The 24,172-nt window shown below is 33.7% G+C and overlaps 1 protein-coding gene across 1 annotated transcript in view; it reads right to left on the bottom strand.

The window, feature by feature from the left end:
- The window catches only part of LOC118058043 (uncharacterized), a 47,709-nt gene that overhangs the window by 23,435 nt on the left and 102 nt on the right, over positions 1-24,172 (bottom strand). The window contains 8 exon segments of the mRNA XM_073403677.1: positions 1,790-1,799; positions 15,408-15,507; positions 17,610-17,857; positions 18,148-18,160; positions 18,548-18,556; positions 19,655-19,670; positions 19,752-20,045; positions 23,682-23,891. Coding sequence (XP_073259778.1) covers positions 1,790-1,799; positions 15,408-15,507; positions 17,610-17,857; positions 18,148-18,160; positions 18,548-18,556; positions 19,655-19,670; positions 19,752-20,045; positions 23,682-23,891 — 900 coding nt within the window.

Genomic DNA, 24,172 nt, shown 5'->3' with positions numbered 1-24,172 from the left:
ACATGACAAGACACATAAAGTTTCTGAGTTATTGGATCAAAACAACGATAACCCTTTTTACATTCACCATAGCCTAGAAAAACACAAATAGCGGATCGAGAGGATAACTTACTTCGTTCTACATGAGGATGAAGAACGAAACAAGTATAACCAAAGACTCTAAATGAGGAATAATCAGGAACATACCCATATAACTTTTCAAAAAGAGATAGACCCGAACTATGAGAAGATGGAATTGTATTAATTAAACTTACAGCAGTAAGAATAGCTTCTCCCCAAAACTCACTAGGAACAAATGTAGACAACAAGAGAACGAGCAGTTTCAACAATGTGCCTATGTTTTCTTTCAGCAACACCATTTTGCTCAGGAGTATCTATACAAGAAGTTTGGTGGATGGTTCCATCTAGGGTAAGCAATTTGCAAAATTTATTAGAGGTGTATTCCCCACCCAAATCACACCTAAAACATTTAATCATAGCAGAATGTTGAGTTTTGATAAGAGCTCGAAAAGCTGCATATATCTCAAAGAATTCAGAATGATGTTTCATTAAATAAACCCAACAATAACGAGTATGATCATCAATAAAAGAGACATAATATCGAGACCCTCCTTTTGTGGCAACAGGAGAAGGTCCCCATACATCAGAATGAATCAAATCAAATGGTGAAGAAGAAACAGAAATACTTCAATTAAAAGGTAAGGCGGAAAATTTTGCCAATTTACATCCACTACAATTAGAAATGTCACAAGTTTTCAAATTTCCTAAAGCTCCTGTGGATGCTAAAAATCTCAAACGAGAAGATGAAACATGACCTAGACGAGAATTCCATAAATAAAAACTAGAAGATGAAAGACTCAAATGAAAGGAAGACAAATCAACGGTAGTAGCAGCAGCAGCGACAACTGGCACTTTTAACTCATCCAAAATATATAGTCCATTCTCTCTATAGCCTGTCCCAGTCAGCTTCTGAGACTGCAGATCCTGTATACAACAAAACGAACCAGAAAACATGACTAAATAATCACCAGAATCACATATTTGACCAACAAACGCAAGATTCAATTTGAGTTTTGGAATAATATAAACATTAGGGAGAGACAAGTGAGGTGTGACAATAGAACCAACACCTGCTAAGGGCATAGGAGTGCCATCAACAATCATAACAAGAATGGAAGACAAAGGGGACATAGAGGTAAAAGATGAGGAATCTGGAGACATATGATGAGAAGCACCAGAATCCAAGACCCATTTAGAGTGTGACATACCTGAGGAACTATGAGGCAACTGACCTATGGAAAAAGAAGCAGACATTGCTTGTGGCTGCAAAGAGAGAAACTTCTGAAATTGTTCAGCCAAAATATTAGGATCGGTAATAAAGCTTGAGGAAGCTACTGCTGCAGTATTGTGGTGTGGTGGTTTACAACCCTAAGGTGGTCTATGAGCATTAGATTGTGACTGATTGCTAGACTTCCAAGCTTGATTATGTTGTCTCAACTTAGGACACTGAGCCTTCCAATGCCCTTTCTGCTTACAGAAGCTGCACTCATCAAAGCCAACCTTTGTGTAAGGCTTATTCTGATGATTAGAGAATGGCTTAGAAGGCACTGCTAATACTGAAGGATTTGAAGCAGAAAGAATTCCCTTTTCAGAATAAGACTGAAGACGTATTTCTTCAGCCAATAACTCACTAACAACAGAGTCAACACAAGGCAGTGGAGAATGATGTAGAATTGAACCTCTAAGTCCTTCGAAATCACTGTGAAATGCTGTTAAAAACTGTACTAATCGTTGCTGCTCTCTACGCTCAATATAGGCACCACATGCCTTTAATTCTGCCAATTCTGTAAGAGCTAATTGATCCCAAAGATCTGTCATAGCAGAATAAAACTCTTGAATACTCATATTCTTTTGATGAAGAGCTCGTATGTCATTCTCTAATTGATATTGTTTTGCAAAATTTGATTGTGTGAATAACCTTTCCAAATGATCTCAAACCTCTTTTGCTATCTCATACTTTGCCAACTACATACCTATCGAATGCTCAATAGAATTGTTGATCCAAGTAATAATCTTTGCATTATTTGCTTCTCATGTATCTATCAAAACAACATCCCCCTCCTCAATATTCTTAGGTATTATATAAGTTCCACTAACATACCCCCACATCTTCTTACCCTTAAGAAAATTTCGCATTACATAACTCCAATACGAATACTTCTTCCCATCCAACCTCACACTCACAGACTAAAGTGAATCATCTCTTTCAGTAGCCATAATCAATAGTCACAAGGAACCAGAATGCAAAAGCAGCGGAAAACTAAATGCCAATTTGCAGAAACTGAATTGCAGAAAACTAAACAAATATCTTCTCGAAATTATACGATTACTCCAAAACACAAAATAAATTTGCAAAAACTGAATGCAAATACCAAATTGCAGAAGCTGAAGGGAAGACGAAATACCAAAATAATTGCAGAAACTGTCGAAATACCAAAATAATTACAGAAACTATCGAAATACCCAATTTTGCAGAAGCGGAAGACAAAACATCACTCCAAAAAAAATTGTCGTTTCATAAAACCAGCTCCAAAAAGTTGGATCCGCGAAGCTGTATTTGGGATTAAGCCTCGTTTCATAAAACCAGCTCTGATACCATGTTAAACTTATTGAGATCAAACACAAAAAGGAGGCTAGAATTCTGAATAATCTGTATATTATGAATTCATAGTCTTAACCTAAATACAAATAAAGTATATATAGGTTAAACTGAAAGTACTATTCTACCCTTAATAAATAAGACTACATAAATATAATTTAACAAAAAGAACCAAGAGGTTGGCAGATATTTACATTCATAAGAGATCATAATTTATAAGATCCTATGCTGATTTACTCCACACATGAGAAACTCTGTACTGCAAAGATAGTTACTGAAATCTTACTATTTTGTTTATCTGTAATTGTAATCACTTTTATACAATTTGCATAAATTTCTTTTGTATTTGAGTTAATTATAACTTAATCCTAGGACGTGGTTTTGCAAACTATATAACATTTAATCTCTATAGTTTTAATTGTATTTATGACTTAATTATTATTTTCGATTATTTATGTTTTTGAATACGATAATTTAGTTTTATTCATAATACGAAATGCTGAAGTAGAGGACATTCCTAGCTATCTTCAATTTTCTCATACTAGCTAGAGATAGTAATTAGTGGTTGTTATTGCCAATGCTGAAGTACTTGCATGGAATCTAATGTGATGCATGCGCTTATCTAACCACAAATCTTGTAAACGCATCCTAGATATAAAGGGAGTTTGTTTTCTAACATTCTCAAAGTTATATTATTTCAATAAATTTGATTTTATCAAAATGGAATACTCCATAGTATACACTACAAGATTTCACAGTTTTACCGACGAAAATATTACGTCGATGTGTGATTAGGAGTTCATCGATAACTTATGTATCGACTATATTACTGACGGAATACGTCCGTCGACCTTTTTTTTGTTGATGATTCCACATTCCGTCGCTATATCGGTCGGAAAAACAAAAAAACCATTTGCTGATGGTTTTACAGATGGAATTTGCACGCAAAAAAAAAAAAAGTTTCCCGCTTGAAATATACCGACGGATTTTATTCCGTCGGTGATATCGTGTATTACCGACAGCCAGTTACCGTCAGTAAATTTGTCGCAGACGGATGAATTCCGTCGGTAAATCCCTTTGCAATTGTTTTTTTTTAATTTGTTTTTTAAAAAATTATTTAGAATACATAATATAAAATGATATAAATTAATGGTAATAAAAACCAATTATGCAAATAAAATTTATATTAAACATCAAAAACAAAAAATCAAAGTTAAATAATATTCATTACAAAATGACTGTGTTTCAAAAAAATATTAAACGAAATTTTAAAGGTAAATAATGTTTATTACAAATTAATATAAAGGTGGAGCTGGAGGAGGAGGAGGAAGAGGAGGAGGCTGGTGGTCATACGGCCAAAAAGGATTAGGTGCAGATGTTCCACCCTGTGTCATGTTCATGACCATTTCACGAAGCTGTTCATAGACCGTTCTTTGTTGTTCAAACTCCGCTCTTTATTGTACTTTGAGTTGTGTGTACGCCTCTGAAAATAAGGTTTGATCCTGCTAGGCTCCTTTTAATAGAGGATATTCCTAGCTATATATCTGCAATTTTCTCATACTAGCTAGAGATAGTAATTAGTGGCTGTTATTGCCAATGCTGAAGTACTTGCATGGAATCTAATGTGATGCATATCTAACCACAAATCTTGTAAACTCATCCTAGATATATAGGGAGTTTGTTTTCTAACATTCTCAAAGTTATATTATTTCAATAAATTTGATTTTATCAAAATAGAATACTCCATATTATATTAAAGATATAGGATAATGTAAGATTAGATATGGAAGAATTCCACTATATATATATTGAGTTGCGTCTTTAGTAATTAATAAATAAAGAGAAAGTTGGGTTTGATTTCTTACTAAACCTATATGCTTTTGGGCTTAACACAAAGCTAAATTAAAAAAAAATAGATTTGACATCCTACCATACTTTTCTAAATTTGATTTCTTTTGAGTTTTTGTATGCGTGGACTATCTTTTTCTGGGCTCATATATCCTTGGGTTTTTCAAGTAAGTGGATTTAGTCCATACCATGATTGAACCGTCAATACCAAACTTTAGATTTTCTATATTTTGAGGGAGGTTACATGATTTTACGTAATATTTAATATGGCTAGCATAGGGATCCTGATTTTTTTCATTTTAATCCATTATGTATTTTACTTAGTTCATCATTAGAAAGCAATGGACTCCAAGCATTTAATTATCATTTATAAATTTTATAAATATATATATATATACACACACACAATTAATATTATTTTAAAAACATGACATGGCATATGATCCCCTTAAAAATATTTCTTACAATATAGAGAAATCTAATGAAAGATAAAGTAAATTGTAAGGAAAACCAAACTTCAAAGATGCAATGATACCAAGAAAAACCAGGCATAGATCAGGGGTAGAAGTCTCCAAGAACAGTTGTCATCGGACGCGACACAAAGGAAGTTATAATTAGAGCACAAATTGCACGTACGTAGACTTGCTGGAAAAATGTCAATTTTGAAAATTAATTTTGCCGTGTTTCCAACACTCTTGCATAGTCAACAAAGGGACCTAATTGTATGGAAATATTTGCAATTGAATAATTCAACCTGCAGTTCCATACTGAATAATTGTATGGTTGCGAAGACTTGGTGGTAAAGGAGGAAAAGGACAGACCAAATGAAGATTGATTTTCCCTTGTTGATGCTGAGAAAGAAAGATCTTTTAGGCCTCCACTAACTTGGAAATTAATTTTGCCGTGTTTCCAACACTCTTGCATAGTCAACAAAGGGACCTAATTGTATGGAAATATTTGCAATTGAATAATTCAACCTGCAATTCCATACTGAATAATTGTATGGTTGCGAAGACTTGGTGGTAAAGGAGGAAAAGGACAGACCAAATGAAGATTGATTTTCCCTTGTTGATGCTGAGAAAGAAAGATCTTTTAGGCCTCCACTAACTTGGAAATTAATTTTGCCGTGTTTCCAACACTCTTGCACAGTCAACAAAGGGACCTAATTGTATGGAGATATTTGCAATTGAATAATTCAACCTGCAGTTCCATATTGAATAATTGTATGATTGCGAAGACCTGGAGGTCAAGGAGGAAAAGGACAGAGCAGCTGAAGATTGGTTTTCCCTTGTTGATGCTGGAAAAGAAAGATCTTTCCAATCCCACACTTACTTGGTAATCTTGAGGGCAAGAACCTTGAAACTCCAATCTTTGTCAGTTCTGGTACGCTGCTCTGTTTTCCTGTAATGGTTCAGCAACATACAGTTCCTATCAGACGAGCTGCAAAGGAAGTTTTAATTAGAGCATGAACTGTATTTAGCACAATAACTTGCCTGGTTTTGAAAATATATTGAAAATAATAAAAACAATTTGTTAAGATTTATTTTTGATATCAATATATTAAAATGATTTAAAAACATTAAAAAAAAAATTTAAAACAAAGAAAAAAATATAAAAAACAGAGAGGCTTGTCAAGCTATTAATTCTAATCAAGTTAGTCTGAAAGAGTAGTCATACCATGAAGGAGCATGTCTAAACATTCAAAGTTGTAAACATATTTATTCAAGTTTGGTTTCGAGCATAAACTTCGTTCATCGTTTCCACTTTCAAGCACCCCAACACGATTCCTTAGCATCCCAAAAGAGACAGCAACGATCTTTTTATTTTATCCATTTAGCCCCTAAAGCAAGATTTTTATTAATATTATTATTGTTGTCGTTATTTTGGTTTACAAAGATAAATTTTAATTAATTTTCCTTTGAGAAAACTAGAAAATACTTGCGTCCTATTACCTTATTGACAATGTGCATCACTTAACTTTTTCAATGTCATCCTTTTATCCACTCTGTGTCAAAAATAATTGATATAATCTTCAAATAACTACTTATATGATACACTTGTTTTTTTCAAGTAATTAATGAAGGGAGAAATCCAACACTCTAACATCTAAAAAATGGCATATTTGATATTAGAGCGAATTAATTTTAGTGAAACAGATGTAGGACATATGAATTATTTTGAAATAATTCATTGTATTTTTTTTATTTATGAGTCAGGATATCTTCTAATAAGCTTTCAAAAATAAAGGTTAACTTCTAGACGTATGCAACCCATTGTGGTTCAACTTATATCTCAATACTCAATTAAGCTCGAAACAATATCTTTTATTAATTAGGTCCAAAATATTTCACACATTTCTTAATTGGATTCTTTTATCAATTTCCTTAATATTTTCTATCTGCTATGCTATGCCTATTTTAATAAGAAAAAGGCATACTTTTACAGCAAATTTAATACAAAACTTGGCAGAAATGGATAAAGTCATCAATTTGTTTATTTTTATCCAGATTTTGGTGCTTAAAAGTTAAAACTCTGCATGTCCACATGCTGGAAAAGTAAAGACCCAATGAAGATTGGTTGATGCTGAGAAAGAAACTCCAATCTTCTTAATTTGTCTGTTTAATTTCCAGTAGTAATGTCATTGCAATATATTCACTGAACGAATTTATTGGTTACTTAATCTTGTTTGTTTTATCTAAAAAAATATTAAGTTCATTTTTTTAAATGATTTTTTATAAATTGTGATGTGTTAATGTAAAAAAATAATATCATTTTAATATATTTATAATAAAAAAAATATTTAAGAAAAATACACTGATAATTCACATTACCAACCAAGTAAACAGGAAAAGTTGATAGGAACTCTTGGATAATTAAAAAAGACTTTTTGGGTCGTGAAAAACAATATATATGTGTGTGCAAAGTCATTAGTGCTCCATTGCTTGGCGTAATTATCACTTTGCCTTGGTTTCCATCCAAGTTCCGATCGAAGACTTGGAGGTAAAGGACAGACCAAATGAAATGCTGAAAGAGAAAGACCTTTTAGGACGACCAATCCCACTGCATCTAATTGAGGGCAAGAACCTTCAAACTCCATTAATTCTCCATTGTTTGTCTGTACTTTTCTAGTAACGGTTCAACAAAGGTATTGCCCGAACGTGTTGACTGGAGACTGGATTGAAGTGGACATAAGAAGGTGAGGATGACTCTTTAACTCTGCATGCCCCCTTGCTTAAGCTGTGAGTAAACTACGATCGTAAATTATTAACAAGTTTTCTTCCGATGTTTTCTTGGAAATTACATTCTCAAAGTAATATTATTTCAATAAATTTGAATTATCAAAATAGAATACTCCATGTTATATTAAAGATAAGGATAACATAGAGTATTAACAAAACTTATAATATTTTGATGTAAGATTAGACATGAATAGAATTCCACTTTGTATATATTGAGTCTTTAGTAATTAATAAATAAAGATTTGCTGATTTTTCCTTGAGAAAATTGGATTTAGTATCTTGTCAGACCTATATACTCTTGAATCTAGCATGCATCTAAGTAAAAAAGAAATTGGATTTGGCATCGCTCAAGAGTTTCATGGGTTTGACTTCCTTGATCTGAAAGAAGATTGATTCTCCCTTGTTGGAAATTATAAAATCATTTATGTTTTGGGTTTTTTTTTTATTTGTCCATTTTTTATTCTTGATCACTTAAATCAATCTCCTTTTCTGGGAGTATTTTAAGATTTATAGAGTTATGAACAGATTGCTGTACAAATCTACGAGTGTGCAAGCAAATTAAAACAATTCTTATGAATTAAAAGAATAACACTCGACTGATTCTCACAACAGCAGCAATATTTGCAAGCAAAATAAAGTAATTCTGATGACTTGTAAGTCATAAATAACTATTAAAAAGTGTAACAAACGTACCCATCAGACGTTTCTTATGGTGTGGAATGCGTGATAAAAAGCAAGGAGGTCTTGGCATAGGCTCCCTAATGTCAAAAAACAGGGCTCTGTTATTTAAATGGATATGGAGACTTTCTTCTCCGAGCTCTGCTCTATGGAAATCCTTAATTATTAACCTGTACAGACCAGATTTCTTAGAAGGGTAGTAGTCTCGAAGAACGTACAATTCCAATCAGACGAGCTGCGAAGGAAGAGCACAGAGTGTACCTTTAAGCACATAGACTTGCATGTAGGGGATTTTATCTACTCTCAACAAAAATGTCAGTTTTGGAAGGTAATTAATATGCATAATTGAATATTTCTTTAACCCAATTTGGAACAAAAGGTATGTGAAAAGAAAGTTTAAATTTTTTATTAATATTAAGATGTACTATTGAGGGATATATGCATCACCACAACCCCCGCAATGCTAAAACCACCACTATAAAAATTCTATTAATTATTTGAAAAGAAACATTCCTTCCTGCGTAAAGAATCTTGAGCGGGTCTAAAATCCATATGAATGGCTGTTCTTTTAGCAGATTTTCATAGACTTGCTGCACATCACTCACATAGACTTGATCTCAACAAAAATGTTAATTTTGGAAATTAATTAATACTTCCGTGTTTCCAACACTCCTGTTTAGTCATTATTGTCTTTTGTTGGCATGGAATGTTATAGAAGACGAGGACGAGTGGTAGTAGTCCCCAGCAACGTGCACTTCCCATCAGACGAGCTGCAAGGGAGGAGCACAAACTGTATATATTAATAAGCACATGTTCATTGCTATTTTCTATGCTATATATGAAATGCTTCTTCTTCTTCTTCTTATTCTTCTGAGAAACATATAAATTGCTTAACCCTTCAAGTAAACAATCACCTATTCTTGTTAATATTAGCAATAATATTAATCTATCAGTGCATGCGAAGGGGGGTCCAATTAGTATTAAGTTTATAAGACAACAAGGAATAATAGCGGGGTAGATGTCCCCGAGAACAGCTGCCATTAGACAAGCTACAAAGGAAGTTCTAATTAGAGCATGAACTGTATCTGTGAGCACAAAGACTTGCTGCAAAAATTTCAATTTTGGAAATTAGTACTGCCGTGTTTCCAACGCTCAATCTTGTGTGGAAATATCTGCAAGCGAACCTTCAGTTCCATATTTAGCACCACAATATCCATACATCCAAGTTCTGAAGACTTGGAGGTAAAGGACAGACCAAATGAAGAATGGTTCTCCCTTGTTGATGCCGAAAGAGAAAGACCTTTTAGGACGACCAATCCCACAGCATGTAATTGAGAGCAAGAACCTTCAAACTCCATTAATTCTCCATTGTTTGTCAGTTTTCTTGTAGTAACGGTTCAATAAAGCTATTGCCAGAACGTGTTGACTGTAGATTGGATTGAAGCGGACATAAGACGGTGAGGATGACTCTTTAACTCTGCATGCCCACTTGCTTAAGCTGTGGGTAAACTACGATCGTAAATTATTAAGAAGTTTTCTTCCGATTTTGTGGCTTGAATTTCTTAGAAATTATATATTAGTGGGCAAAGAAATCTTCGCATAAATTTCTTTGATAAATACAATTTGGAAAAACGTCTCTGAACATTCAAATTAAGCAGTCACGAATTTTTTATTATTTTTTTTATAAATACAGTTCCATAACAATAAGTACTTTTTTCAATTAGAGCATGAACTGTATTTGTTAGCTCAAAGACTTGCTGCCAAAATGTCAATTTTGGAAATTAGTACTGCTCATAGCTCTCCTTGTGTGGAGATATTAGTGCTGCCGTGTTTCCAACGCTCACATCCAAGTTCCGAAGACTTGGAGGTCAAGGACAGAACAAATGAAGATTGGTTCTCCCTTGTTGATGCTGAAAGAGAAATACCTTTGAGGACGACCAATCCCACAGCATCTAATTGAGTGCAAGAACCTTCAAACTCCATTCCTTGGTTCATCGTTGTGCTCTGTTTTCCTGTAATGGTTCAGTATAATGTTATTCCTAAACATTCACTAAATATTCCGGTACGCTGCTCTGAAATTCCTTCAAGTCTAACCTGTAAAAAATTAGTTTGAGCGGTTCTACACCACCATTGCATATTTAGGAAACTTCAGCGAAAGACTCTTAGTTTTGCATTTAAGAATGAACAATCGCATGCAAAACAATTCACCATATACATGCATGAGGACTGATGAGTCAGCCTGTCCCATGCAAAGGGGATTATTATTCCCACACCAACTGCATGACTGGCCGGGAGCCTAAAAGGAAGCGAAAGGGCACAGCTGATTTCAGCTGAAAATAATTATCCTTTTTCTTCCCACAACTTTCTATCCCCCACAAGATTTTTAATAGTAAAAGGATTAATTAATTTTAAGAAAATTAACAACCCCTCAAAAGATATTTAATCCATTTAGAAAATCAATATTGTCATTAATAAAATATCTGTTTGACATTCTCATAAATAGTAAAAGGATTAAAATATCTGTTTGATATAGCAATCTTCGCATAAATCTTTTTATTATTATTATTATTATAAATATTTCATAATTAACAATTTTATTTTTTTAATTAACATGAATATCCAGCACCTCAATTTATGAACACTTGTATTAGTGAATTAAGGGACTTTGATTATCATTTTAATTCCATAGTTTAAATTATTTTTTATATTAGTGCGAAGTCATTGGTGCCAAGAAACGACAATTCAGTTCGAAGTCAACAGGGAATCAAGTTGATAGGAACCTTACATATTGCATATTTCCATCGATTTTTATTCTTACTTTATCTTTTTAATTATTAAATCCTGAAAAAGGTATTTTAATACGAACAATTATGTGCTCATGTACAAATTAGTCTTTCTTTGCTCCGATTCTCTTCCAGCTAAGGAAACTTGTTTGGTGCTTCAACCACTGACTTTGATTTCGTCTATAAATACTACTAATAATGCCTTTCTTTTCTTCTCATCTTAAATTCCCAGTTAATTATACTTTGAATCCTGTAAGGCCAGCCACCATGGGGTTTTCACCATTGTCCCTCTCTCAATCTCTCTCCTTCATTCTGTTTCTCTTCCATTTCCACTCAACAATTTCATCTCCACTCTCCTCAAATTACTCTTCTTCTTCTCATTTGTGTGCTCATCACCAATCTCTTTCTCTCCTTCAATTCAAACAATCCTTCTCCATTCAGAGTTCTCCTTTTTGGTTTTCTAGAAACTATCAATATGATCAATATCCCAAGACAGAATCATGGAAAGAGGGTACAGACTGCTGCTTGTGGGATGGGGTCACTTGTGACCTGAAAACCGGGCATGTCACTGCCCTGGACCTCTCTTGCAGCATGCTTTACGGCGCCCTCCTTCCCAATAATTCTCTCTTCTCTCTCCATCATCTTCAACAGCTCGACCTCTCCTTCAATGATTTCAACTCCTCCCATATTTCTTCTCGATTTGGCCAGTTCTCCAATCTAACACATCTTAACCTGAGTGGTTCAGATCTTGCAGGCCAAGTCCCGTCAGAAATCTCTCACCTCTCCAAAATGGTTTCTCTTGATCTCTCTTGGAACTACGATCTTGTGAGTCTAGAACCAATTTCTTTTAACAAGCTTTCTTTTGACGAGCTTGTTCGAAACCTAACCAAGCTTAGAGAACTCCATCTGAGCTGGGTGAACATGTCACTAGTTGTTCCCGGTTCCTTGATGAATCTGTCTTCTTCTCTGTCATCGCTCAAACTCTATTACTGTGGATTGCAAGGAAAACTCCCATCCTCAATGGGGAAATTTAAGCACCTGCAGTACTTGGATCTTGGATGGAACAATCTTACTGGTCCAATTCCATATGGTTTTGAGCAACTCAGTGAGTTGGTTTCACTTGATCTCTCTGACAACAACTATTTGATTCTAGAACCAATTTCATTTGAAAAGCTTGTTCGAAACCTAACCAAGCTTAGAGAACTCGATCTGAGCTGGGTGAACATGTCACTAGTTGTTCCCGATTCCTTGATGAATCTGTCCTCTTCTCTGTCATCCCTCAAACTCTATTACTGTGGATTGCAAGGAAAACTCCCATCCTCAATGGGGAAATTTAAGCACCTGCAGTACTTGGATCTTGGAGGGAACAATCTTACTGGTCCAATTCCATATGATTTTGAGCAACTCAGTGAGTTGGTTTCCCTTCATCTCTTTTCCAACCAATATCTAAGTCTAGAACCAATTTCTTTTGACAAGCTTGTTCGAAACCTAACCAAGCTAAGATATCTCGCTTTGAGTTCTGTAAATATGTCTTTGGTTGCACCTAATTCCTTGACGAATCTGTCGTCTTCTTTTTCATCTCTTTCCCTTGTGGATTGTGGATTGCAGGGGAAGTTTCCAGGTAACATCTTTCTCCTCCCAAACCTTGAATCACTATTTCTGTCATACAACAAAGGCCTCACTGGCTCTTTTCCTTCGTCCAATTTGAGTAATGTCCTCTCTCAGCTAAGTCTTTCTAATACAAGAATTTCAGTTTATTTAGAAAATAACTTAATTAGTAATCTAAAGTCATTAGAATATATGTCTCTTCGTAATTGTAACATTATAAGATCAGATCTAGTTGTACTTAGTAATCTCATAAACCTCACTTATTTAGACCTCTCAAGTAATAATTTGAGCGGTCACATTCCATTCTCATTTGGAAACCTTGTACACCTTCGTTACTTATATCTCGATTCTAATAAATTTATGGGTCAAGTTCCAGATCCTCAATTAAATACCCTTTCAAATCTACAATATCTATATTTATCCAATAACTTGTTCGATGGAACAATACCATCCTTTTTGTTTGCTCTTCCTTCTTTATATTATCTTGACCTTCATAACAATAATTTCATAGGTAATATAAGTGAACTCCAACATGATTCTTTGAGATTCCTTGATTTGAGCAATAACCACTTACATGGTCCAATCCCAAGTTCGATTTTCAAACAAGAGAACTTGCAAGCCCTTATTCTTGCGTCCAATAGTAAATTGACAGGTGAGATTTCTACTTCTATTTGCAAGCTGAGATACCTTCAAGTCCTGGACTTGTCCAACAACAGCTTGAGTGGTTCTACGCCACTATGTTTGGGGAACTTCAGCAACATGCTTTCAGTGTTGCATCTAGGCATGAACAATCTTCAAGGCACTATCCCTTCAACATTTTCAAAGGATAATATCTTGGAATATCTCAACCTCAATGGAAATGAATTAGAAGGGACAATACCACCGTCTATCATCAACTGCACGATGTTGGAAGTTATTGATCTTGGCAACAATAAGATTGAGGATACATTTCCCTACTTTCTAGAAACACTTCCAGAGCTTCAAATTCTTGTCCTAAAATCGAATAAACTCCAAGGTTTCGTGAAGGGTTCAAATGCACATAATTCCTTCTCTAAATTACGGATTCTTGACATCTCTGGGAACGATTTTAGCGGGTCATTGCCAACTGGGTATTTCAATAGTCTTGAAGCAATGATGGCCTCGGATCAAAACATGATTTACATGAATGCAACAAATTACATTGACTATGTCTATTCCATAGAAATGACATGGAAAGGTGTAGAAATTGAGTTTACGAAGATCCGAAGTACTATCAGAGTACTTGATTTGTCAAATAATAATTTCACCGGAGAGATTCCAAAAGTGATGGGAAAGCTTAAAGCACTCCAACAGCTTAACCTTTCTCATAATTACCTTGCAGGTCATATCCAATCATCACTAGGAAATTTGACCAATTTGGAATCATTAGATCTATCTTCAAATTTGCTTACTGGAAGAATTCCAACTCAGCTGGGGGGTCTAACATTTCTTGCAATCCTAAACCTTTCACATAACCAACTCGAGGGGCCCATACCAAGTGGAGAGCAATTCAACACCTTTGATGCAAGCTCATTTGGAGGAAACTTGGATTTATGTGGATCTCAAGTACTGAAAAAATGTTACGGTGATGAGGCACCATCATTACCGCCATCAAGCTTTGATGAAGGAGATGATTCAACATTGTTTGGAGAAGGATTTGGATGGAAAGCTGTGACAATGGGATATGGATGCGGGTTTGTGTTTGGAGTTGTAACGGGATACGTTGTGTTTAGAACAAAAAAGCCTTCATGGTTTCTTAGGATGGTTGAAGATAAATGGAATCTTCAGAGAAGGAAAACAAAGAAGAATGCTGGCAGATATGGTGCTAGAAGAATCTAAATAATGCAATTGATATTTTCAAGTAAGTTTTGCAAGCATTTGAGTTTTCAAATTTTATGTTCACAACAAGTCTTTTCTTTACTATTTCATTTGATCAGTTTTACCTTTTTAATTTTGCAGTACAAACAAGATATCAAGTGGATCAACAATAGGGTGGCAAATCCATAGTATTGGATTATTTTTTTTTATATATAGTTTACATAATTCAAGGTTAAATGTACATTACTTCTATGAAAAATAATTCATGTATGTAACAAGTTTGTGTTAACTATAAAATCATTTATGTGTCATTTTCTTATTCGTGATCACTTAAATCAATCTCTATTTCTGGGAGTATTTTGAAAGTTATAGAGTTATGAACAGATTGAAGCAATTCTTGTAAATTTAAAAGAACACTTGACTGACAGATTCTGTTATCACAAAAGCAGCAATATTTGCAAGTAAAATAGAGTAATTCTGGTAACTTGTAAGACATGAATGACTATTAAAAAGTGTGATAAAACCATCTCAATAGGTACAAACAATGTTCTAAAGCATTGTTTATATCTAAAGCAAAAAAAAGCAAGATAGGTTTATACAAACAATGTTTGATACGGAAAACGTTAAAATAATTTTTTGTAAGATATTGTCACTGAGTCCGGCCAGGCCAGGCCCATGAATAAATCACTTTCACAAATCCTACATAAAACACATTCTAGCAAGTCACTGCATAACAACTCCGCATTAATGCAGAACTCAAGATCTGTAGTACGACGCTGCCCCAGAAAACAGTCAATCTCCTCAATAAATATAAAGGCAGGCTGGAGTTTATAAGCCAGGCTAAAAACAGCAGCAACTGCAACAGCATAGAAGAGAATCAACATCAATCAAATTATAAGAACTTCAATAAGAGCAAAAAAGCAACTACGCAAACTTAGTTAATTACTTCTAAGTCTGTTTCTAGTCAGCACAGAACCAACAAGACTTGAATGGATTCAGATGCAGAAAAGAATGTAATGACTAATGAGGGATGGTTTCAACACAACGATTTAGTTGCAAAATACAGTAATGACCACCTTCACAATTGCAAAAATGTATGCCATTCAATTACTTTTGTTAAATCCCTGATGCAGGATATATAGAAATACCACACAGCAACAAAAATACCAATATTTTGATCATTTTGCAATCTTATTCATTAGAGTAAGATCCATTAGATACGCAAGCTACAGTGCCCTGTTTTTTAAAGCTAATAGAGCATTCAAAATAATCTTGCTGCTAATAAAGAAAAGTTAGGAATGTTCAATCTAGTTAAGAATGTTCACAAAGTACTACCTTGCTTCCATTATCTGAGAGGTCCACATAACAATACCCCCTTTTGTGGACCAAGAAGTTTCTCATGTGAGAAGAGCTCAGGTTTCCGCACATGAAGAATCACCAGTTCATACAAAGCTTGCTTGATAGATTCCAACCCTCCAATTAATTCAAATTCCACATCAATGTGATCAGGATTTCTACCATCACATGCTATGACATCCTGTCCAAAAATAAAAATACTTTATAAGTGATGCATGCAATAATGCTTAACACACATACAATAAAATTGCTAAAATTGCTAAGAAACTATACCATTCCAGTTTAGACCCACTCCAAATACTTTTGACTAAGGTGTTCGTATAATTAGAAATTTTAGTTTCCAAGAAACAAAAAGCTTCAATATCATTGGAACTAACATACTTTTGCGCAGCCCCCCTTCTACAAAGACTGCCTAAATCTCTATAATTCTATGGTAGCATCTGCTTAAGATTAGAACAAAATTCATAAACTGGGCACCAGAGCAAAACTTAATTATAGCAATCTTCGCATAAACCTCATTGCTAAATACAATTTGGAAAAACATCTCTGAACATTCAAATTAAGCTGTCACGATTTTTAAACTGTTATACATTACCCAGCGCACACAAAGAGTACTTTTGGGTCACGAGAAACAATATATAAGTGCAAAGTCTTTAGTGCCCCCATTGCTTTGCGCACGTAGTGCTCACTCTTGTACTTGAGATTTGGTCGGTCAGTGACTTCGATTTCGTCAGTATACAATCTAAGATTGCTTTGTCTATAAATATACTACTAAATATACAAACAATGCCTTTCTTTATTCCTCATCTCTCCCAAATATACTACTAAATCCTGTAAGGCCAAACATGGGGTTTTCACCACCGTCCCTCTCTTTCATTCTGTTTCTCTTCCATTTCCTTTCAACAATTTCTTCATCTCATTTTTGTGCTCATGACCAAAGTCTTTCTTTGCTCCAATTCAAAGAATCCTTTTCCATTAATAGCTCTGCTTCATGGAATTGCCAGCATCCCAAGACAGAGTCGTGGAAAGTGGGTACAGATTGATGCTTGTGGGATGGGGTGACCCGTGGAATGAAAACCGGTCATGTAACTGGGCTTAACCTTGCTTGGTTTCAGGTGCAGAAAAGAATGTAATGAGGGATGGTTTCAACACAAAGATGTAGTTGCAAAATACAGTAATGACCGCTTTCACAATTGCAAGAGTGTATGCCATTCAGTTACTTCTGTTATATCCCTGATGCAGGACATATAAAAATACTACACAGCAACAAAAATACCAATATTTTGATCATTTCACAAGCTCATTCATCGGAGTAAGATCCATTAGATAAGCAAGCTACAGTGCCCTGCTTATTAAAGCTAATAAAGCATTCAAAATAATGTTGCTGCTAATAAAGATCTTCAAAAGGGACAAGTTAGGAATGTTCACAAAGTACTACCTTGCTTCCATTATCAAAGTGAAACTAAATTTCACTCAACATAGTCGGTGGGTGGCAGCAAGTTTTAGAATAACAATGCAATAATTTTAAATCATCATTGTTTTGCTAAATGCAAGACAAAGCTCAAGCACATGAGAGGCAATTCAAATGTGATCTATACTCACCGAGCTTTTGTGCATCGCCGAACCACTTGCTCATCAGATTAGAGATCCTCATATTTATAAAAACAGCTCCAAACTCTCTGATAATAACTTTTGCAAGCATGGTCTTCCCGGTGCCTGGAGGTCCATATAACAATACCCCCTTTTGTGGACCAAGAAGTTTCTCATGTGAGAAGAGCTCAGGTTTCCGCAGAGGAAGAATCACCAGTTCATACAAAGCTTGCTTGATAGATTCCAATCGTCCAATTGAAAAATAAAAATATACAATTACAGCATATTGATAAACCATTAAACCGACCATAAATTTTAAAGCCTCTATTCCAATCAATTATATTTTCAACATGAGAACATGGCCATATTGGATAGTGTGTTGAGGATAGGCATGATTGTTACGAAGCAGTTTAAATCTTCCACAAAGCAGTTGCCATCAGAAGGCTTCATAATTGAAAATTTGGTTTTCGATCCAAATTTCATTAGGCATAGAAAGAACTAATATCTATGTTTCCCAGTTATAGCAATCATATTGGTCAAGGCCAAGTCTTCAAATTTAATTTCTTCCAACTATGAACCTGTCAAGTTAGTCACGCAGGAGGCTATTACTGAACATAGCAGCCATCAGCGTTCACATAGTATCATTTTCAAAAAAGGTGGACTCATATAAATGTAACTAATAATCACGTGCCATTAGTTTATGATATAGAAGAGACTCAAATATACTCCATCTGATGGATATTTTCATGTATTCAGTTGACGTTAGAAACTTTGAGTATTTGTTGCATGGTAGCAGCCAACAAAGTATAGACAGCCTAGAAAACAAATGGCACGTTTGAAGACACCAGGAAATATTATAACGGTTTATGGTTGTATAAACAATGACAACAGTACTATAGTACCAACCCAAGGTCAAAACAATAGTACAAAAGTTCCAATATATCATAAACGAACTTGGTCTCTAGTTTCCACCAACCAAAAATAACTCCATCCATCCAACAAAACTTGAAATTTAATCATATCCCATTCAGCATGAGCAATCACTCCCCAACATCCCCAGAACTGATGGAAGCAACTATCTTCACCAAAACACCCTAATTCACCAATCAATGCTCCCTACAATAACCCACCAAACCACACACATCCCTTATTGAAGTCTTACCCTTATGGTCCTCATCCTATTATCACACAAAATTCAAAATTCTAGCAAATAAATGACAATTCAAGCATGCTATAACATCGACCCAGAGGCCTAAACTCCAGCGCTCCAGTACAAAAGCTCAATATACAACTCAATCAGAATTGAACTAGTTTCTACCAACACAAAACAACTTCATGCATCCCAGCAGAACTGGAAACTTAAACACACCCTATTCAGCACAAGGAGTCACTCCCCGCCGTTCCAAAAACTGATTAAATTACCTATCTTCACTAAAACACCCAAATCCCCTAATCCCTATTCCCTACAATAACCCACTAAACCACCAAGATCCCTCATCGCAATCTTAATCTCATGGCCCCCATGTCCATTGTCACACAAGAATTTGAACTTTTCATCAACCCAGAGGCCTAAGCTCCAACCCATCAGTTCAAAAGTTCAACAAATAACTCAATCTGAAATGAACTTAGTTTCAACTACCAAAAAGCAACTTCATTCATCGCAGCAAAACTGGAAACTCAATCCCATCCCATTTGGCACAAGCATTCACTCCCTCATATCCCAAACAACGATTAAAGCACCTATCTACATCAAAACACCCAGACCCCCCCAATCCCTATTCCCTACAATAAACCACCCACATCCCTTATTGCAATATCAACCTCAACCCCACTATCACAAACAAAACTCAAACTTTTGCAGATAAATGACAATTCAAGCATATAATAAAACCAATAGCACATGATAAAAACAAAGCCTATATGCCATTAACTAACCCTATAATCCAAATTCACAAAATTCTTCGTTTCATTATCTGACCATATAACCAAAATTCACAGAATCCTCCAGAAAACAATAATCCAAAACAAACCTAAATTCCATTAATTACCCCTAGAACCAAGATTCACATAATCCTCTAAAACCCAAAAATAAAAAACTCAAATAAAAAAATGCAAAAAAAATCCAATCTTTTCAACAAAAATAGAAACTTTGACACACACACACACCTCATAAGGGTTTGTTTGGATAAAGGGACGACCCATATGCTTAGTGATTTCTTTCTTATGTTCAAGGGCTTTCTTTGATGCTTCACGATTCGAATCAGGTTTCCGGAGCTCAGCAAACAATACCAAACACCTTAAAGCTGCACTTGGTACATATAACACTGGTTCTTGCAAAAACATGGTCTCTGACGAAACCCCCTCTGATTTTGTATTTGTGTTTAAAGTACAGTAATCTCCTTGGGTTGGAGATCTTTTTGGGTGGTTTGTTAGGGTTGTGTCGTAAATTTATGTGCTAGTAGACCTGGTGGTGGCGGTTAGGTTTGAGCTATGTTGGGTGGTTAGGGTTGGGCTGGGAAAGGACAAGCTGAATTTTTGGGGAGAAGCCTCGTTAAGAGGGTATTTGAAAGTGTGGTAACGGTTGTTTTTAAATAGTTTTTCATGTCGAAAAGCATGCCAATAAGATTTTTTTATTTTTTAAAAATCATTTTTGATACCAGCACATCAAAACGATCCAAAAAGTACAAACCGCACTTAATTTTAACAAAAAAAAAAAAATTGAAATTTTCCGAAAAGTAGGTTGGACCGCAGTGCCAAACGAGCACTAAAGCCAGGCTCTCTTTCTACTTCTAGATTTAGGCTTTATTTTTAAAAAAATTATTTTATGTTTATTTTTTATTAGTAATATTGGTTAATGAAAAATATTTTTCAATCAAAGAAAAATTTAGTTTAGTTTTCAGAAAAAGTATTTTTCAGAAAAATTTGGACGAAAAACACTTTTTGAAGTTGTGAAAAATTTAAAAATGTCATATTATTTGCTAATTATATCAAATTTGGTTTTCAAACTTTTGATAGGTATATATATTTTGTTTTAAATATTTATTTTTCAATTTTATCTCTTAAAATTTAATTTTTATATTAACTGTAATCCTCATTTTTATATTTGTTATTTACTTTTTTCTTATCATTTTTTTATTGAAATTTTTTATCTTTATTTTTTTTATTGTTACTTATTTTATTTGAAATAATTTATGAAATGTTAATTATTATTATTTTAATTTCTTCATCTTTCATTTTTTTATTTTTAAAGTTGATCTTTATTATTTTGATTATTATTTATTTTATTTGAGATAATTTATGAAATTATATATTTTTTTCAATTTCATTCTCATTCAACTTTTTAATTTGTAAGATTTATTTCTTATTATTTTAATAAATTTGAAAAAAAATAAAACATTAATAAGTTATTTTCCAGTTTATTTTCTATGATATAACAAAAATACTAGAAAATATTGTCCAACTTATTTTTCATTACACTACCAAACATCATAAATTAATTCATTTCCCCTGAATTCACTTTTTAAAAAAAAAACTATTTTCCAACAAACAAACGAGGCGTTAATGAAGTTTCCTTAAAAGTCCTATGATGAAATAGTAATAACAAGAATAATAATAATAATAATAATAATTTCAAAAAAAAATGATATAAGGTCAAATTTAATTTTAATCAACGAGGCTATATTTTCCAAACCCAATGTATATCATTTATGGTATGGAAATTTTCTAGAATTCCATAGAAATCATATTATAAATAATAAAAATTACAATTGACTTTCCATGTGGTTTTGATAATCAATTTTCTTTTGAACAACTTGATCTCAAGAGAAAAAAACAAATATGTACCCATTTATCATTTATTTAACATTTTTTATATAATTTTGGTTACAATTTTCTTACAGTATGCCAGTAGGGATGAAACGGGACAAAAAGAAATTAATCTCTAGAATAATTTGATAATGAATTTATATAGTTTTAAAATAAAAAGGTATATGAAAACATATCTCATTTGCCCCGCTATCTCTATTGTTTTTTATAGATATAATATACATACTTCAATATTTATATAATTATCCAAAACACTCCCGAGACATAAATTATTATTCATTACAATAATGTAATTATTATATTATCCCTTGATTATTTTATCATGTGTCTTTACTTCAAGGGTAAGGTAGTATTTTTACCATGACATAATTATCATTTAAGAATTGTGCAGGATTATTTTGATAATTGTGTTTTTTAATGCACATAAAAATTACTAATTTAACCCTTGAATAAAATAATTCAATGCTTTCTGCATAGAGGGTGTTTTTGTATTTTTATTCTTTTATAGAACATTTGAATTACTACATTGTCCATACAATTTTTATTTTTTAACCTTGACTTCAGGGGCTTAGTTGTAATTTCACCGTGGTTTATTTGTTACTATTGTTTAGTCCAAAGGACATTTTCAATATTTTCAACTTCTAGCAGTGCTTGTGGTTGACTCGAGCGGTTGTAGCCGTGATTTTGCAGCATCATTTAATTCATCTTGACATCCTATTTCTCTTTGAATGGCATGTTTATCATGGTTCTACGTGATTTGACTGAAATTACTTTTCTTTCTTTTCCTTTCCTTTATTTTCTTTCTCGGATTGCATGCTGGCAATGAAAAAATTCATTCCACTCCTTCAATCTATTTCTTCTTTTGATTCACTCCCTCTTCTCTTATTTGTAATTGTTTTATTTACATTGATTATTTTTAATTGGGTTTTATTTTTTATTTTATCTCTGGTCATTTGAGTTTTTTAATTTTGTTGTCAAATTTAATCCTTATTATTTTAATTTCTATTTGTTTTTTAATCATTTTCTTGATTGATTTACTCTTTTACAATTTCACCCCTATGCATTTATTTTCATTTAATTTTTATGTCAAATTTGGTTTAATTATTTTAATTGCTATTTTTTAATTATTTTCTTAATGGGTTTATTTTTTACAATTTCATCCCTAAAGTTTTGATTTGATTTGATTTGATTTTTACCAAAACATTTTATTTCATTTAATTTTTATGTCAAATTTAGTCATAATTCTTTTAATTGCTTTTTTTTTTTTGTTTTGCAATTTTTTTGATTGATTTTGTTTTTCATTTTTATCCTTCAAAGTTTGTTTGATTAAGAATTTTGCTTCTTTGTTTTTTCAAGATATTTTATTAATAGTTTTTTCAACGATTGCAACTTTCAAAATTAAATTGGATGACATTTAAGTTTTTTAATTGAACTCGGGTTCATGATTTAAAAAATTATAACTTTTTAAATAAAACTAGGTTTAGGAGGTTCGTCTAGGTTTGCTTGGTTTTTATCTTTCTTTTTTAAGCCAATGTTTTTTTTTTTTTACTTTTTTTTTCTTGGATTTTTCTTCAATTAGATTAGCATTAGGTTATTTGATAATTTAAATAGGCTCAGGTATGGTTTTTTTTTTTATCAGTTTATTTGTTGTTGTTGTTTTATTTTTGTAAATATTTAAATTGTCAATTTTGTCGCACGTCAAAAAAAATCCGCGCGGCGTCGGCTGGCGATTTTTCGTTGTTGTTATTGTGTTTGCTTTGATTGGTTCGTTGGAGTCGCCACCTAGTAATTTATTGAAGGCTACTAGGAAACCGGATGTACTAGTCTTGTTAGAGATCGCGGGTAAGGGACTGGTTGTGGTTAGGGAAGGTATTAGCACCCCTAACGCACCCTACCTGAGGTAAGCTGCTTTGTGTTCTGATGTGATTTAAAAATTTAAAATATTAATTAAATTCAAGGCTTGAATAAATCAGTTATTAAATTCCCGAATATCTGTAGAAACTTGTTCTTACATTTTCGTGGAAAATACAACTTGATTTTATTTGTCCTTGAGATATTTAACCATATTTAAATTAACAATTAATTCTTTTTGTCCTTTTTTTTATAATTCAATAACATAAATAAATAAAAAAAACAAACACACACACACACAACTTTCTTATTTTTCTGTGCTTTTCTTTTCTTTTACAAAATACAAAAACTCAAAACTAAACGAATATTACATTAAACAAAAATTACATTAAACAATTCTAAAATTACAAAACGACCATTCAAAAACTCCATAACAGTGCTGGGACAAATTTTGTGAAGCCAAAGGACAGCAAGAACAGTGGCGGCGCGTCTTCCCACGCATCCTCGCCACTGGCGGCGTGTGAACCCACGCGCCGCTGCTAGTAACTGGAAACGGAGGGATCTGGTTCGGCTTCCCTCCTTCTTCCTTTCCTCGCCGGAGGTGACACCCACCGTCACCTGCAAAAGCACGAAAACCCAACAAACAGTCGATTTTAACCCATTTTAGTTTAGATCTGCTTCTCTCCCTTCTCATTTTCAGATCTGCTCATCTCTGCATATTATTTGGGTTTCCTCCTCTTCTATTTCAGACGGCTGGAGGTTGTAGGGGGGAGCTATCGGTGGTCGGTTGAAGGAGGAGACCGACGGCGGTGCTGAGGAGATCGGGTCTATGGCCGGCTGTTATGGTCGGCGGTTCGTTAACCCGGAGAGGGAGGCCGATAGGTCTGCTGAAAGAGGAA

Source organism: Populus alba, chromosome 12 (genome assembly GCF_005239225.2).
Source record: "Populus alba chromosome 12, ASM523922v2, whole genome shotgun sequence".
In the NCBI taxonomy this organism is placed as follows: domain Eukaryota; kingdom Viridiplantae; phylum Streptophyta; class Magnoliopsida; order Malpighiales; family Salicaceae; genus Populus; species Populus alba.
The sequence above is the reverse complement of the archived record's forward strand: the minus strand, read 5'-3'. Positions and strand labels throughout refer to the sequence as shown.